The sequence below is a fragment of the Rhinolophus sinicus genome, linkage group LG02 (genome assembly GCF_036562045.2).
Source record: "Rhinolophus sinicus isolate RSC01 linkage group LG02, ASM3656204v1, whole genome shotgun sequence".
NCBI lineage: Eukaryota > Metazoa > Chordata > Mammalia > Chiroptera > Rhinolophidae > Rhinolophus > Rhinolophus sinicus.
In genome coordinates this window covers 198,003,388-198,021,368 of record NC_133752.1, presented here as the reverse complement: position 1 = coordinate 198,021,368, position 17,981 = coordinate 198,003,388, and the positions used below count along the sequence as shown (strand labels likewise).

Sequence of the window (17,981 nt, the reverse complement as noted above, 5' to 3'; positions counted from 1 at the left end):
TCTCCTCGCTCCCCTCTGCACTGGACACCCAGCGTCTTCTGTCCATCAGCACAGCGCTGACAAACAGTAGGCGCGTAATAGAGACTCATGCGAGGATGATGGGGTCAAGGGTTAACTGGCCAGTTCCTCCACACAGGCCAGGGAAGGTGTCCTAACACCTTTGCTGCACTTGTCACATGCGGGAGGGGACAGGACACCCCTTCTGTTCCTTTAGTCCCTTCCTGCAGGGATGCCCCGGCGGTTAGGACTCTGTCCTGCTGGTGTGAACGCTGGCCACACTCCAGCCGGCTCTGGTCCTGCTCTCGCCATGCAGGTATGTACTGGTGCTGGCGCTCCCAGGCTGCTCTGCTCGGTGCCTGCCCCTTTCTCAGGCACATATATCTTCACACTGCGGAGCCCTGCAGGGCGATTTATCATCGCACATTAGAGGCTGCCCGCGGGGTGCATTCCTGAGAAAGCTGCAGCTTTGAGATCACTGGGGTGGAGGGTTTTCCCAGCATTCTGCCTATTGGAGGGAAGGCCAGGCACAGCCCCACCTGCACCATCGGGCACCCAGCTGGGGCGCCGCCCGCTGAGGCTTCTTCCTTAGGGTCCTTTTTATTCTTGAGCCTCTGTTTTCAGACCTCTGGGCCACTTGTCTGGATTCAGAGGATATTTCAGTGAACCCCGGCGAGCAGGGCTGCCTCTGTGCACGAAGCACGAAGTCCCTGGGCTTCTAACCCCCACAGGTCCGGACCCTGAGTCATAATGGGTGCAGCTCAGCCGACATAAACCTGGTTTGGAATCCAGTGGGTCTGTAGCTCCTTGGGAGAGTCTCAGTGTTGCTGGCTTTGAGCTTTGTGCCGACTCCTCCAGGATGAGGCATCCAATTGTCCTGTGCGAGGGCTGTCCTGGAACCCTGACTGTCCCCCATGGTCATCTCCCCAAGGCCAGAGATCCTGACCGATCCCCATGGTGGCCTCTCCAGGGCTGAGACCCTGACTGTCTCCCATGTGACCTCACTGGGCCTGGACATTCTATGTAGGTTCAAAACCAGAGACACTTGTCAAAATAGAATCATCTGTTTTGCTCATGGGAAAACTTCAATCAATTTGGCACTTCTCTGATTCTGTTGTAAATAATGTACGTTGCTCCAAGTCTGAGTTTTGTCTTGAATTCTCTTGTCAGAGTAACAGTATTTCTATAATATGACTTACTGACGGGCTGCAGCAGCCCAAGCCAAGACCTGCATGACCATGTTTAGGCTGCTGGTGCCTCGTGTGCTCAGAGCTATGCTGGCCTCTGTGAGGTGACGCGCACGTGCGGGGAGGGGAGGTCTGCCAGCGCCCACCAAAATTTACAGGATTAAAACGCCACTTCTGAGTGCTCGTCGTCGAGTTGAATTTAGTCCTTAAACCAGAGAGTTACTTATCGTTCAAAATGAAAATCATTACCTAGCCTGTAATTAAAATCTCAAATAAAGCAGAAACAGAATCCTTTCTTAGGAAAATGTACTTTTCAGATATTCAGGATTACTCTGAGTTTTTCTCTCTGTAGCACCTCTGCAGTCTTTCCACAGGTTGCAGGCTCCCTTCTGGGTGACTTTGTTTTCCATTAAAGCCAAACCCCAAGAGGCCATGGTGTGGACAAGTTTAGCCAGGTGTCTCCTGTTCTTGATGCAATTTTTTCCGCAGAGCTAGGGCTTTTGAAGAGCAGGATTCGTGTGCCCGGCCCCTGGGCAGAGGGCACATACATGCACAGCCGATCGGCTGTGGGACAAGGGCACTCCCCAGACCCACCCTGTGTTCCTTCTCAGGGCTCTGTTTACTTCCTGGGGCTGCCGCACAAAGGGCCACAGACTGGGGGCAGAAATGTATTCTCTCACCTTTCTGGAGGCGAGTTCAAAATCAAGGTGTCAGCTGGCCCTCGCTCCCTCTGGAGGCTCTAGGGGTGCCTTCCTGCCTCTTCGTAGCCTCTGGTGGCACCAGGGGGTCCCCGGCCTTCCTTGGCTGTGGCTGCATCACTGCCTCCTCTGCCTCTGTCCTCACATGGCGTCCTCCCTGTGTGTGTTCTGTCTGTGTCCCAGTTTCCCGTTTCTTGTAAGGTATTGGATTAGGACCCTCCCTAATCCAGTATAATCTCATTTTAACTTGCTCACATCTGCCAGACCCTATTTCTGAAGGTCCCATTCACAGGTACCTGGGCTCAGGATGTGAACATACCATTTTGGGGGACCCTCCTCAGGGCTCTGGTGGACAGCAGCCACTTCTTGTCAACCTACTTGTGCAGGGTCCCTCTGCTGGGGCCGGAGGACACTCCTGGGTGGGAGATAGGCTTCCGTGGTTCGTTTTCCTTTTGAAGATCCAAACGCAAGAGCACGGAAGTTCCCCACATTTCACCCGGCCGGCTTCCCGGTGGGGCTCGGATCAACTCGTGCCGGGTGGAGTCAGCTGGGATCAAAAGCAGACACCGAAATGTCTGACCTCGGCTAGTGAAGTGACCCGAAGACAAGCCTCACACAGTCGGAACCTCCCTGTGACGTCACCTGTGACGCCGTCAGAGGGGAGACAGGGTCCTTGGCCGGGTCCTGCCAGGTCCACCACTGCAGGTTACTGAGTATCGGTGTGTGTGTAGTGGGAGAACAGCGGCTGCTGCAGAAAGAGCCAGAACACAGGCTCCATGAGAGCAGGGATGGGCTTGCCTCCTGTCTGTTCCTCAGCTAGTGTCCGGCGGCTGCTGGGACAGAGCCCCACAGACTCGTGGCTTAAACAGCACCAGTTTCTCCTACAGTTCCTTCTGGGGGCTCCGGGGGAGATGCTCTCCTTTCCGGCTTCTAGAGGCTGCCTGCACTCCCGGGCTCGTGAACCCCTCACCTCACTCCATTCTCGGCTTCCATCTGCTTCCCCCCCCAGGACCCTTGTCATTACCTCGGGCCCCCAGTAACCCAGGATCACCTTCCCGTCTCAAGACCCCTAACTGAATCACACCTGCGAAGCCCCTTCTGCAGTGTGACCTCACCTGTCCTCAGGGAGCAGGATGTGGACATCCCGGGGCTCCGCTATTCTGCTGACCAAGCCTGGCAGCCACCTGGCACTCAGTCACGATTTGTGGCAGGAGTGAGTTAAGTGCACCTTGGCCACATGCACTGAGGTGTGGGTGGCTGTCCCCCTGTCTCTCTGAGAGCACAGCAGGGACGAGGGCCAGGGAGTTGCTGGGAGTCCAGTGTGAGCCCTGACTTGAGTGTGGAAAGCTGACGTCCGGTCACCCACTCCTGAGCCGTTTCCCTGGTGTGGACAGATGGATGTCTGTAGCTCTCCTGGGGCGGGGGCCTGCGGGGCTGGGGTGGCGAGGCAGGACTCAGGTGGAGCTGCGGGCATGGTGGGGTGGGGGGAGCAGTTGGCGTTCTGAAGGCCGTTTAGGTTCCCTGACTGCAGCGGTGAATAAGAAATACGTGTTCCACCTGGACAAGAGCCTGTCCCGAGGCCCTGCCCCTCCTCTGGGCAGGAAGGGGAATTTGAACCACGGGGGCTGAGCTGCTGTCTTGCACGGATGATGGAGGTTTTAGTTAGCATTCCAGCTGCGTTTGGACACGTCGCTGTTCGAGAGTTGGCATGGTTTCCCCGTGAACGATAAAGCGGTGGGGCCGCCCCTTCTGAGCCTCGCAGCGACCAGCTGCCAGCTTTTTTTTTCCACCTGCAGGTTGTTTCTCCCACCCAGGCCCAGCAGGAGAGAGCCCAGACCCTCAGCCCCTGTCCCCACTCCTTTCCTCAGAGGGGTTGGAAGACCTGGACAATCTCTTAGGGCCACTGTGTACCTGACTTCGGGACGGGTTATCTTCTGTTCTCCACACACTGAGAGGGCTGGTGGGGAGAGTGCCCCTTTTCTGAAAGGAGAGGTCCCCAGTGTGATTCGGGCTGGGGCTGGCGGAGTCATGTGCCTGCTGGGACTTTCTGCCTGAAGCACTCGGATGTTAAAATGCCCACAGATTATTCAGAGCAGCTGGGTTCCAACCCTGAAATGTGTGGGTGACTCCTGGAAGAACAGCCAACGCCATGGATACGTCGGAATCGAGGTGTTTTTTTCTGTTTTTGTTATTTTTTGCTGCTGGAATGCAGTTTTTTATTTATATTTTTAAAAATGGGTGTGTCTGGGGTTCTGGGATTTGCTCCAAAGACAGCAATGAAGCACCCCCTCCCTGAGAAGGCCCCACCTAGGACAAGCCTGCAGTGGGCTGGGCTGGGGTGAGGGGGTGGGGGGGTGGGGTCTGGGAGGGAAGGCGAGGGCCAGGGTCCAGGCTCCTCCACTGGGAGAGGGAAGGGAAGGTGGCTTCAGGGCTGAGCCAGGAGGTGAGAAAGTCAAACAAAGGCAGAGGACAGGTGTGAAGGGAGCTGGGGGAGGGGAGAGGAGCCACCACGGGGGTGCCCTGGGGTGGACCTACAGGCCTCCGGTCTTAAGTCAGTCAATAACGGAATGCCAGGTGCTCAGTTCAGAGCTTTGCAGAATGAGTTCAGTTCACCTGGACACCAGCCTCTTCGGTGCTAGGAGTAGCTCGAGGGCAGGAAACAGAACTCCTGCCTCCACGGAGGGAGGGATTTACAGCCAGAGAAACTGAGGCACTGGTCAGGAGCTTGCTCCGGAAACCGCTCTCCTTGGCAGTGGCGCTGGGGGGTGGGGGAAGGGGGTTTGATGGAAGAGGGTACTGAGGCCCTGGGTGGAGGGCCATTTTCATGGTGTTGAACCATTTCTGATGTAGCCGCCCGTTTTCGAAGACCCTGCAGTGGCCTTCGCCTCCGACCTTGTGCTCCCGGGCGGTGAAGCCTCTGACATGAGCCACACTGTGGATGGTATCTGTGTGTTAGGATGAAGACCCCTGTCCGTATCCTCACGCGCAGTGTGAAAACTGCGCTTCTGTGGGGCTCGGGGGCCGGGGTGGGGCGTGTCTCCAGGTCGGTGTGTTTGCTCGGACCCGACTGAGATTGTTCTGCGTGGTGTCCCGGGCCCCCTGTCCTCTGCCTGACTCCTGATCCTGAACTCCAGGCTGCATGGTGTCTTTGTGCTTCATCGGAAATTCGAGTTTTTCTAGTTCAAATCCCTGAGCTATTAGGACTAGAAGGCAATTGTCTCTTTTTTTATTAAAAAACTTAAGTCGTCCAACCTGTACCGCCCCTCCCCTCCTGTGACCATCTCAGCCCTCCTCCAGTCCGGGGGGCCTGGCGCCCTCTCGGCTGCTCCGGGACCTCTCACCTTTCTCCTCCTGGTCCCAGAGCAGCGCCCGCGGGCAGTTCTGCAGCTGCTCTTGGCAGATGCTGGATGTGGGTTCATGGCCACTCCCTGGTTCCCACCCTGCCCTTCTCTCCCAGGCCTGCTTGCCTGTCACACACCACACAACTGTGTGCACATACACAGACGTACATCACACGTGCGTGCACACACACACACCACACATCACATATACCACACATTACGTGCACACATACCACACACAAATGCACACACCACACACAGATACCACACACACACCACACACACCATACACACTACATACCACACATACATGTACACACCACACACCACACACCACACATACATGTACACACCACACACTACGCACCACACATACATGTACACACACCACACACAGACATACCACCTCTGTGTACACACACACTACACACCACACGTGTTAACACCACACACACTGCACACCACACACGTGTGTGCACACCACGCACACATGCGTGTACACACTGCACACACCACACACGTGTACACACCACACACGCTCCTGCGCCTTCTTGCCCCCGGCCACACCCTGCTCCCCTCCAGAGCTCTGTGGTGAAGCTGAGGCACTCCGCTCCCCCCTTCCTTGTCCACAGACCTGACCAGCTGCACGCCCGTCACCCAGCATCCAGCCCCAACCCCTAGTGTCCAGTGGCCAGGGCCGTGGCGCTCCTGTGCCCCTGCTGGGCCCTTTCTGGGGATGAGTGTTCGCTACACCCCTCTCTGCACCTTCCACAAATATTCCTACAAAGCCCAGCTCCAAGGCTCCATACCCAGGCATTATTTTTTCCCTCCATTTCCTTTATTTTTAAATACTATTTTTGGTTACATACAAAAGACATGGTAAGATTTATACACTGTGCCGGACCCCAGTTCCTCGTCTGTGAGATGGGGGCACACAGAGCTCCCACAGCAGGGGCTATGAAGGTTAGTGCAGTAACCGGCCCAGTAAGGGCTCAGCCAGTCCCACTCTATGCTCCATGCTCCGTAACCCCTGCTCTTAGCAGGCGCCCTGCGGGGGAGCCCGTGCTTTAAGCCCATGCAGCTGGGCTTCTTCAGGAGACTCCGCGCCTCAAACCGAGGGTCTATGGCTCTGACACTGCGACCTGGGGTCTCTGGGCAGGCAGGTAGTGTCCCCTCACCCCCCAGCCTCAAGCCTGGTGTGGGACAGGCATCCAGTGATGAGGATTGGAGGGGACTTGGTTCCTGAAAGCTATTTTGTAGTTAAAAATGTTTTTGGGGGGAGGGAGTCTTTTCCAAAACTTGTGTTGGGGGTCCTGCATTTGCAGCCCTCTCCTGTCACCTACGGGGGGTAGTGGCACGCTGCTTACATTATTAAATGAGGCTATAAGTTTGCCCAGGTGAACCCTATCCTTGGCGTGGGGGCAGGGCCAGCCATTGTAATGGAGGGGGTTAGGAGGAGGGGTGTTTCCCCAGGTTTAGAGGGACTCAGAGCAAGCATTTGAGTCCAAGCGGAATACTAGGACGTAAGGAGAAGCCCAGATTGGTTTTGAATGAGTTCTAGAAAAGAAAAGATAAAGTTGAATCTTGATAACATGCACCTCTGAGAACACTGATTTCATTAAACTAGTGTTTCTTTTAAGAGCTGTAGAAAAAATTAAAGATATGGGGCTCACTAAATTTGATCCAAATTATTTACCTAAAGTAAGATAATTTTAAGAATTACACACCGTCATAGCCCATCTCTTCCCAACTCCGGTCAGAGTTGTCAAGTTGGTAGTTTGAAGTTGGCCATGGTGGTGGTGGGGGGAGGGTATGTGCACCATGGAAATGGGCCAAAGCTACAAATCAGGGCTTCCCTCACTCCATCCCCGCCGAGGGCTGGCTGTTAGGATTCACAAGCACTCCACTACGTAGAGTATGTACATTTAAGGGAAAACATAAGTGGGTTAATGTGCGATTTAAACAAAGATGGAGTGGGCGCTGTGGGGAGAGCCCCAGAGTGCATGTTGCAGGAGACCCTGCTGAGGTGCCCACAGATGGGGATCGGGGGTCGGCCTGAATGAAGGTCTGGAACCTCGAGGTGAGAGCCTCTCCCAGCTGACCCAGTTCGTCTGAAACCCGAACACTCAGAGTTGGCACTGCCTTCATAAAAGAGGCGTGTTTAACTGTAGAATCAATTCTTCATTTATTACGTCAGTATATTTCCAGCGCCGTTTGAATGAAATACATGAATCGTGTTGGTGTCATAATGTTGTACAAGCCTTCATCATTGGCTTGGAATTGGGGAAATCCGGCATGGATGACTTCATTCCACGAGCATTCAGCAAGTACCTACTGTGTCCGGCAGTCGGGGGCTCCTTCCTTGTCTGGCGTTCGTCAGGCACCCTCTGTGCCAGGCGGTCATCGTATGCCCTACACACAGGAAGCATTTGTCAGGCACCTACTGTGTGCTGGATCTTCTTAGACTTGGCCCAGAAACAGACCCTGCCCTGCCCCAGAACCCAGGGAAACAGATGCCGGGAACTTGCACAGCAGGCGTCGCCCTGGAGCTGGGACCAGCAGTCTCTAGAGGGGCGATTCTGGGCCCATCAGAGTCTCGTGGGCGCCCAGGTGGGTGGTGAAGCCTTACAAAGGGGGCTGTACCTGAGTGGGGTGGCATCACGGCACAGGGGAGCCACCCCTGGAAGCTGGTGGAGAGGACACCAGGCCCAGAGAAAGATGGTCCAGTTGGGTTATGATTGGTAGTGGCGAACACCTACCCAGCATGTACGGGGCCACCTACATTAGCCTCTTGAACCCCCCTCCCCCCACCACCCTGCGAGGAGGGAGACGGCTGGCGTGCAAGGTGGGCGAGTGTAGATGAGCTGGGCTGGTGGCTGAGGGCCGGCCCCGAGGCGGAGGGCAGTCAGTCTTCATGGAGCAGCGGGATTGACTCTAAGCCAGTGCTGGCCAGGCCAGCATTCTGAAGAGCGGTGTCATGTGGAGAGCGAGCAGGTCTGTAAGTCGGTGGGTGGGCAGCTGGCCTGCCTGCAGGGGCCCGAGAGGAGGGCGCCGCGGTGGTGCAGATGGGGGTGACGAAGACGGGTGTAGGCAGCAGTGAAGATGAGTGACCTGGGACTCTAGAGATGGCATTGATGGGACAAAGGAGAACGGGAGTGGGATGGCTCCCCGGCTCTTGGTTCGCCTCTCTGGATAGGTGGTGGGACCCTCCTCCAGGTGGGAGGACCCCAACGGGAGCAGCTTGGCCAGGTCTGGGTGGGGGAGAGGAAACCAGGGGAGAAGTGGTTGGATTGGTGGGTGTGGGACCCAGCGGCATGGTGGGGTGCTGCACCCCTTACTGGCTGGTGGAAAGGGCCTGGAAGCGTGTCTCCCAAGGGCAGAGAACCCAGATGTTCCGGAATTGAATGGAGAGCTCACTCGGTTGGTGTTCAGCGCTTTTCTTTATCTGGGCCGAGGTGGCAGGTGGCCTTTTAGAGGACGTGGAGGCCAGAGGAGAGGGAACCCTCAGGCACGTAGGTGAGAGGTGCAGCGAGTTCAGACTTCCCGGCCCACAGCGAAGGCAGAGCTCGTCGAGGCGGAGCTGTTGGTGGGGTCTTCACCTTCATCCAGGTGAGCGTGGAACACCTGGACCAGAGCCGGGTGGTAGGTTCTGGAAGCCCACAGGGCGGAGCATGTGGGAAAGGCCCTGCTGGCCTCCCTTTGTTTGCTGTCACGGTTTGGGGAGCGCACCCCACCCTGTCCTCGCACGGTGGCTTTATTACACCAGAATATGCTGTACTTGGCCACAGACATGCCAAGCTGGAACTTGGAAAGCAAACACTCCTAAATGTCACAGATATTTTAAAAGTAGAGATTAGAGAACTTGAAGTGTACGAAGGACAAATACGCCTTAAGCTAAGCATTTAAAATTAAAGCACAGACTTTAAGAAGGCTGCAGGCCGAGTGTGTGAGGGTGTGAATGCAGGTGGGTGTGCAAGTGTGTGTGTGTGTGTGACTGAGGGTGTGTATAAGGGTGTAAGTGCAGGTGTAGGTGTGAATGTGCATGTGAGACCAACAGTCAGGAGAACAACACGAGCACAGGAAATATCAGGCAGTTTAAAGACAAGGAAATAGATATTGCAAATAAAATGTGAAAAGATGCTGAGCCTCGTCATAAATGAGTGCAAATAAAACACCTTTGAGATTAAATTGTCAGAAATGCAAAATACTGTGCATATTGGGCATAGCTGGTGTTGGTGAGGGCATGTAAGTTTGTGCGCCCTTTTGGGGAGGGAACCTTGAAAATGTCTATCAGAATGTGAACTGTGTGTACCCTTTGGTTCAGCCCTTTAGGAATTGTCTCAAGAGAGATTCTTAAAACACCCCGCGGATGCATAGTGAAAATATATTTGCAATAAAAGAGAACTGTGAGCAGCCTGCGTGCCCGTCAATAATGGAACGAGAAGTGTCAGGGATTTAAATGTTGATACGGTGCTCTGACAGAATACTATGCAGGTGTTAAAAAGAAAGGTGGACCTCTCAGTGCTGACAGCAGGGTCTGCAAGACACATAATTGAGCAAAGTAGGCAGACACCAGATGGCATGAGCAGGGGCGTGCAGCTCACGTGATTTTCCCCTGGGGGGTGCACAAGAAATGGCTTCAGATTTTTACTCTTCATGCTTTTTGTAGTGTTTTTTCTTTTTAGTATGCGAATGTAATATTTTATTTAAATGCATTCATTTAAAAATCAATAACTGACAAAAACCATGGGAGCTGGGGAATTTCTGGTTCTTAGAAGCTCCTGAGGGTCTGCAGGTCTTTGAGGGGGCCGGCAGTGTCCACCTGGTGTGGCAGAGGTGGGCACGGCCATGTGGGTTGGGGGCCATCATCCCCGTCCAAGGGAGCGGGCATCGCCCAAGCGTCTGCTGCTGCCTCATGGTGGTGTCCAGCTCAGAATCAGGTGCTGAGTGTAGCGTCCCTTTGGGGAGCACGGGGACCCGCTCAGCTCACCGAGTTCTGCGCACTCTGGGTCCGACAGACCTCAGAGGCAGAGGCGGTCGCTTGGGCTCCTTGATCAGTCTCTCTGGGGAAGCTTCCAGAACCCTTCTGTCCTTGAGTGATTGGGCTGTGGGAAGGACAATGGAGCACGGTGGCACCTGCCTTCAGTGAGCGCGCAGCCGATAGGAGAAACAGACGTGATTAAAAATGCAGTGGAGTCCGGCATTGGCCAGGCTGGGGGCAGGGTGCTGCTTGAGCAGCAGTGGGGATGGTGGCGCGGCAGGAGGCCAGCCTTGGAGGTGGCCCTGGGTGGGGCACAGTGTGATCCCGGCGTGTCTGGAATCTCAGTCAAGGTTCTGATGTGCCGATCTGTTGCTCCAGGCAGGGGTGTGGATATAATTATTCTAATTATATCATCATTCTAATTATTTCCAGGTAATTCTCTTGTAAGACAGAGCCTGGCTCAGTCAGCCGGGTGTTCAGAATGGATTGGATGCTGAGAAGGGTTCCTGGCTGCACATTCCTCTGCCCCTGCAGTAGGCCTGGGACAGGGACAGGGCTAGTGTGACTCAGTCACCTGATGCATTCAGGGGGTGCTTAAGGGGACCCTCTGAACCCCCACAACCTTAGATCGTGCACCAGGAGCTGGGGGCCATGGTTCCAACGATAACAACACACGTACAATTGCAGCCCAACTGCCGTGCTCCCGAGCTGACTCCCGCATCTCAAACCTCGGCCCCGGCATCCTCGTTCCTCTCGGCAGCGGATTTTGCAGCCATATTTCTGGGGCCCCGGGGCGTGGCTTGCTGCGTCCCGGGCCAGCCGTGTCACCGCCTCTCGTCTCCGCTCTTGTCCTGCAGGAGAGCACTGCGAGGTGAATGCACGCTCCGGCCGCTGCGCCAATGGCGTGTGCAAGAACGGGGGCACCTGCGTGAACCTGCTCATCGGCGGCTTCCATTGCCTGTGCCCTCCCGGCGAGTTTGAGAGGCCCTACTGTGAGGTGACCACCAGGAGCTTCCCGCCCCAGTCCTTCGTCACCTTCCGAGGCCTCAGGCAGCGTTTCCACTTCACCATCGCCCTCACGTAAGTGGGGCCCCTGCCGTGTCCACATGGAGCTCCTGTGGTTGAAGTGTTAGGGACGCATTGCGTTGCGTCTCCACGTGTCTCATCCTTCTAGATGACGACAAAAGCGCCGCCCGCCAGTGACGTGGGTAGTTGAGCAGCTAAGCTCAGTGCTAGCGGCAGGACTGGCGACTTAATTTGTAGGGCGCCATGCAGATGGCGGCTGTGGGGCCCCTTGTTCCAAAATTAAGAATTTCAGGTTGGCGCCAGCATAACACGCAGCCAGGCATGGGGTCCTGTGTGACCGATGGCCCAGGTCACACACCGTGAGCGGCCCCAGCTGTCTGGTCCTGCTCACTGGCCAACACTAGGGCATCGTGACATCCAGGTGGCCTGAGGCGGAGGGACATGGGACCAGCAGGCTTGGCACCAGGCAGACTCAGCTGGATAACCAAGAGGGGCTGCCTGACCCCTTTCAGCCCAGGTTCCTTAGTCTGTCACACAAGGACGCAGGTTTATGGCGTGCTATGGTTGTTACTGTATTTTTGCATTGTTTTTTTAGATTTAATTTTTAAAAAATCTGTCATTTCCATCTTGAAGATTTCTGTCAAGTTTAACTTAGAAGAGTGAGTAGTGGTCTATTTGGTTGGATGTGCCGGTGTCTACAGGGCCTCCTGCCGCAGGCTTTTGCCACGTTGGGGGCCACACAGCGGGGTGGAGCGTGTGGGGCCGTGTGTGCCCTGGTGACAGCAGCACGTGCTTACTGAGCAGCTGTCGTGTGAGGGCTGCTCTGGGTAACAGGCGATCCAGACATGCCTCTAGAAATGACTCCAGGGGCCTTAGAATCGAGCAGGAGGACCTTGGTGTCTGTTCTGAGGAGGGAGCCCCTCAGGACGCAGGCGGAGCGCAGGGTCACCTCCTTTGGGGAGGCTGCACTTGCGTCCCAGTAAGCCACAAAGCCAGTTCTTCAGGCCTGGGACATCGAAATGCCTGTGTTCAGGCTGACTGACCTCTCCAGGGGAACGTCCCCCAAGTGCCCCACACTCAGCAGATCTGAGAGGAACCCATATCGGTCCCCATCGCCCAAGCCCTGTCTGCAGAGGGGCCCGAGGGGGCAGGCCCTCCGTGTCTCTTCCCCACCCTGGCTCGTAGTCAGGTCCTGTCTGTCCCTGGACCTCATGTCTCCCACTTCTGGCCTTTTCTCTCCTTCCCAGCCCCCAGCACATCGGCTCCTCCCACCCTCCTCTCCCCCTGGTGACACCGACTGCGACATGATTGGTGTCCTCCGCTTTCAGCCTGAGAGGTCCATTCCTGTGGACAGTCCTGCGGGGCGGGGCCTGCCTGCTTCCTGGGGTTAAGCCCAAGCTTCTTAAGGTGCATGGGGCCCTCTGTGGCCTGACCCCTGGTGACCCCCAGTTCTGGCACCTTGAGCCCTGTGACATGGCCGCCCTCACCTCTTTGTGGTTCTCTGAACCTGCCCAGCCTTGCTCAGGCCGTTTCCTCACCCCCTTCTGCTGGCCTGGCCCCTCCTGCTGCTTCCTTCAGGAAGCCCTCCTGACCCAGACCAGGCGATGCCTGCATTCCAGCGCTGGCTGGGTAGTCTGGGCACTGCCCACTTGTCCGCTGTCTTCAGCCTGTGACGTCCCTGCTTGTGGGCTCAGGCCACCGTCCACCCTGACTGACCACAAAGGTCCTGATGGGGGCACTTGGTTAACATGGGGGCTTGAATTGTCGGCGGGATTTCTACATTGTGTTTGAAGTTTTGCTCTGAACCCATCCTTCACGCAAGCTCATCGGGTGGGAACTCACGCCGGATTTCCCGATTCTGACTTTTGTCCTGGTTGTCAGATTATTTGATTGTGCTGAAGTCTCCAAAGCAGATGCCTATACTTTTTGAAAACTTTTAATGGGCACGTGGGATCTCCTGGCTGGTGTTTCCAGATTCAGGGCCCGGGAGGGAGAGCCATACTTGCCATTGTCACCATGCTGAGGGCCTGTTCACCTGCTGGCCTGAAGCTCCTCAGGCACTTTTCATCCTGTGTCCCAAGGTGACCGACCACAGGTCCTGGTGCCGGAAGTGGGCAGGCCCATGGCAAACCTGCCGGAAACAGACAAAGGAAATCTGCTGGCTTCAGACTCAGACAGAAACTAAAAAATAAAATGTTTAATGAAATGTCCACGTAACGTGACGTTATGTTCACTTGCTTGTCAAATACAGATTTTTAGATAATTACACTTGACAGCAATTGATGAATGATTTCTGATATGCGTGACAGTGGCTAAAGTGTCAGGGCCAGTGCTAAGTCAGTGAGTGTGTTGTAGGGAATCACCTCAAAAGCAAAATTATAAAACTTGGACAGAAGAACAGCTACACTTCGGCGGGGGGGTTCTTTGGGGTGGGGCCTGGAAGGCGCTGGGGCCCCCTGTGCCTCCGGAGGGGCGCACCGTGAGAAAGGTGGGCAGGGGCACCGCCGAGGCTTTTGTTTCAGGCGGTTTCTTTCCAGGCTGCTTCTCCTCTTTCTAGTTTCTGTTTGCCAAGTGCCTGCACTCCTGGCCACTCCGAGTTCCCAGCTGCCTCTCCTCCCCTCCTCCCTGCCCCATCCTTTGTTCTCTCCTTTCCTGGCCCCCTCATCAAGCCTCTGGCTCTGTTTCTGGCCTTTCCTCTTCTCACTTGCACTGTTCAGACCTTCTCCTTGGCTCTGGGTCCCTTCTGCAGTCCTCCGTCTTTAGCAGTGGACAGGTACTTGTCCAGAGAGAGCCATGCGGGGGCCATAACAGGCCAGCTCCCACCGTAGTCCAACAAGAGACCTACAGCCTACAACCGTGAGACCTGCCAGAGAGAACTGGGTGTGACCCAGCGAGTCCAGATTCTTAGGAAACAAGCCTGGTGTTGAGTTGATACCAGGCTTTATTCAGCCCCTTTCCTACCTGCTCACTCTACACCCGAAGCACCCACTTTGCTGTGCAGGTATTTTTTCTTTAGAGTTTGTCATCAGTTCTTGCTGCATTCTTAACAAAGGGGATTCAAGGTCTGGACAGGAATTGTCGGTTTTACGTAATTCTAGGGAAAGGCTGAGGTCAGATGCCTGAGGCTGGTTCCGACAGACTCCTGCTGCAGGAAAATGGATAAACCAGCCTTGAATCAAAGCAAAGAATTTCCCCCACTTAATCTCCGATGAGAGCGACATCCAGCTAATGCAGGAAATAGTCCCAGCTTCATTCAGGAGGGTTGATGGGTTCTCTGTAACTGGGGCGTTGGGGGGTGTTGTGGCGCCTCTGTGTCTGAAGACCCCCGTCAGGGACCCTCGGGTCTGATGAAGCAGCTTCCTCAGGACCGGGACTGGGCGTGGGGGGTGGGAGTGGGAGGATTTCTGAGAATGTTTATCTCTTGGCAGAGTAAGTGGGTTTTACTCTTTGAATTCGTACAGTCTGATAAGCCTTCATTTTCACTTGCCTTCCTCCAGTTTGTCCAGCACTTCATTCATTAAGCACTTATGTGGACCAGACCCTGTTTGGGGCTCCACAGTGCAGCAGTGTGAGTTATACTCCCTCCCCTTAAGGACCACATGTTCTTATAAAGATAATTTCAGAAATATATTGAGGGATGTGATAGACAGATGGGGTGGGAGGCACAATTTTGATGAAACGAGTTAGGGAAAGTGCAATGGGGTGGCCCCTGAGAGAGCTGCAGAGCCAGGCAAGCAAGACCTTTCTGGCAGAGGCAGCAGCAGGTGCAAAGGCCCCGGGGCAGGGAAGAGTGTAGTGTTTGGAGTGGAAGGATGCAGTGTGGCTGGAGTGTGGGGTGGAGACAAAGGGCCCTGAGGTGGTTGTTGGCTCCCTCCTCCTTGTGCGAGAAGGTACTGCGCGTCCCTGTGCCCTGGCACACTTTCGTGGGATGGCTTCCTGTGGTAGAGGATACCTGTATATGTTTCCTGTCCAAACTTCTCTAATTGCCATAGTGGCTGTGTCGTCCCTCCCAGAACATTGTGCAAGTGTGTAATCTTTTCACGTCACACAGGCCGCGGTGACCAAATTCCTTCACGGAACCGGTTTGCCTCTTCTAGAAAAGAACATCGCTAATTGGGTTTTATGGGCTGTCAGTTCCTAATGAGAAGAATGAGTGCCCGGGACCCGTCTTTCCTGTGTGTGGCCCCTTGCCTCCCCCTCTTCTGGCTGACCTTGTCACGCCCGGGCGGCCTGCACGCCTTCTGCGTGGGGGTCAGTCAGTGTGTGACGTGCTCCCGCTTGGGCCTGCAGGTTTGCCACCCAGGACAGGAATGCGCTGCTGCTTTATAACGGCCGCTTCAACGAGAAGCATGACTTCATCGCCCTGGAGATCGTGGACGAGCAGGTGCAGCTCACCTTCTCGGCAGGTAGGGCCTCCTCGTGGGAAGGGCAGTGTTCTGCGCGCTGTCACGGGTTACACGCTTGGTGGGTTAAAGCCACCCTACTCTGTGCAGCACCTCCAAGCGTGCTTACCCATCATGCCCTGGTTGCACATGCAGGAATCCGTCCTGTGGCAGGAATCCAGGCTGCACAAAGATGTCCGTCGCAGTGCTGTTTACAATGCTGAAAATATGGAGGACACAGCTTAGATTTCTGAAACGTGGGAGTTACTGAAGTGTGGGACCTTCATCCAGGCTGTCAAAAGGACTTTTAGCCGTCGTGGTCCACTAACCTCTGTTTCTCTCTGGATTTCCCCCTCCCCACAGGCGAGACCACGACGACAGTGGCACCGCACGTTCCCGGGGGCGTGAGTGACGGGCAGTGGCACTCGGTGCAGGTGCAGTACTACAACAAGGTAGGACGGGGCGCTCTTCCCGTGGGCTCCGGGCGGCCAGAGGCGGGGCCCTGGCAGTGTTTCTGTCCTAAGACATATATACTCTGAAATTTAAAAAAAAAAAAGTATGCTGGTTGAAACAGTTACTTAGGAAATGAGCATTTGTTGAGGGTCTGTGTAAACATACCCAAGCCCTGTGCTGGGCGCGATACTCCCCCAGGGAGCTCTGGGCCTGGGGGGGGGGGACACGGGGACCAGAGATCAGCCTACACCTGGGAAGGGCTCAGAAAGAGTTCATTCACGGTGGCTGCCTTGGCCCGAGGCATTACTGGAGGCTAAAATTCCAGGCCATTCAAACACAGCTTCAATGCCGAAATCGTCCACTGTGCCCGGATGTAACCGGAGCGTCAGAAGGTCTCGGAGGAAATGCTGGGAAGGTGTGGGCATTTTGGTTTCATTTTGTTTGGCTGTTTACTGGCTTGTAAGGAAACACGTTGTTGGTTTTTGCATCGAAATGCCCAGCTCTCTCTCTGTTTCTGTGGTCTTGCCAAGCACTCTCCTTCCTGGGAAACTCAGGGCGTCTCCTGCAGTGGGACTTGTTGGCCTCGTCCCCTCCTCCCCCCAAGGTGTCCACAGGGCTGGCCTGGCCTCGCTGGCCCCTGAGGGGCCTTCTCTCAGTAAGAAGTAGATCATGGAGGGAGGGCATTTCCTGCCCTTCCCGCCCACTGCATTGCCGTGTCCTGACACACCGGTGATGGGGGTCCACCTCCCACCACTGTGGCCTGTGGTCCTGCGTCGTCCCAGCCCCTCCCTCTCGCTCTCCTCTCCCCAGTCTCTCATCGGCTGTCCCTCTGCCTCCCTGGGGCTCCCCTTTACACCTGGCCTGCCCTGGGTATCACTTCCCAGGGTCCCCAAACAGGCTCCCAGCAGTGATGACCCTGCACAGTGACCATTGTTTTCGTCCCATGTCCCTGACCTTTGGCCAGGTCCTGACCCACATGTGACCTCTAGGTCTTATTCACCATGAGGGTGACAAGAGGTCCTGGAGGGCTCAGGGGAGTGGGTCTGACGCGACGCAAAAGGTTGCAGGGGTTTTGAGGACTAAGCAGAGCCTGGGATGGGGCCGGGCTACCGCAGCCCCCGTGGAGACCCGCGGTCCTTGTTCTGTTGTCTCCCCAGGCGGGTGGGGGGCCGTGGCCATGCACCATTGCTGGTGAAAGGGTGTGTGGGTGAGGAAAGGAGGTGCATCGGGGCTCAGTGGCTGGGCAAACGGGGACACCAGCCCTCCGCAGACGCAGATGTGTGTGCTGTGATTGCCTCGGCTCAAGGACACGCGTTTTCTGAAGTGTGGCCCCATGGCAGCTGGGACCATTAGTAGCCCATGTGAGAAGCAGCCAGGGGCAGGGTGGCCCCTCAGTCCCTCCACCCTCACATATACCCTCTCGGGGACCTGCGAGGGGAGGCGAAGGTGGGTTTTCTCTCCTCGGCACCTTAGCCCACACGACCTGCTTTCCCAGTTGATACCCAGGGGCCTCTCACACCTGTTTCAGCTGCTTTGGAGCATGGCTTCTTACCTCTTGAGATGTCCCCCAGGTTTTCCCCAGTGAATTTTTCTGCCCTCAACCTGCACTGTAGGTTGGACCATTTCTGCCCCTTGTCTCTCACTCTAGAGAAAGTCTGTCCTGCAAGCCGTTCTGTCACGATACGGTAGCCAAGGGACCGCAGCTCTCCTGGGCACAGGTGAAAGGACCATGCCCCTGTGTCCTGGAAGGTTAGGAGCCCCCGAGGGCAGGGCCATGCCCTGTGCAGCTCACTGTCCCCATAGCACGGGGCACAGTCCCCCTGAGCTCAGGGGCTCTTCTGTCTGACGTCAGGGCCTGACTCGGCTCCAGCAGCAGGACAGACAGGCGGACAGATTGGGCTGTGATCTCATTGGTC

At 55.7% G+C, this 17,981-nt stretch overlaps 1 protein-coding gene across 2 annotated transcripts in view; it reads left to right on the top strand.

Annotated features, from left to right (window-relative positions):
- CELSR1 (cadherin EGF LAG seven-pass G-type receptor 1) overlaps positions 1 to 17,981 on the top strand; it is a 133,018-nt gene that overhangs the window by 55,701 nt on the left and 59,336 nt on the right. For both annotated transcript variants that reach the window (XM_074326582.1, XM_074326581.1), the window contains exons 3-5: positions 11,062 to 11,284; positions 15,521 to 15,636; positions 15,976 to 16,064. In XM_074326582.1, coding sequence (XP_074182683.1) covers positions 11,062 to 11,284; positions 15,521 to 15,636; positions 15,976 to 16,064 — 428 coding nt within the window. The remainder of the gene's footprint in view (positions 1 to 11,061; positions 11,285 to 15,520; positions 15,637 to 15,975; positions 16,065 to 17,981) is intronic.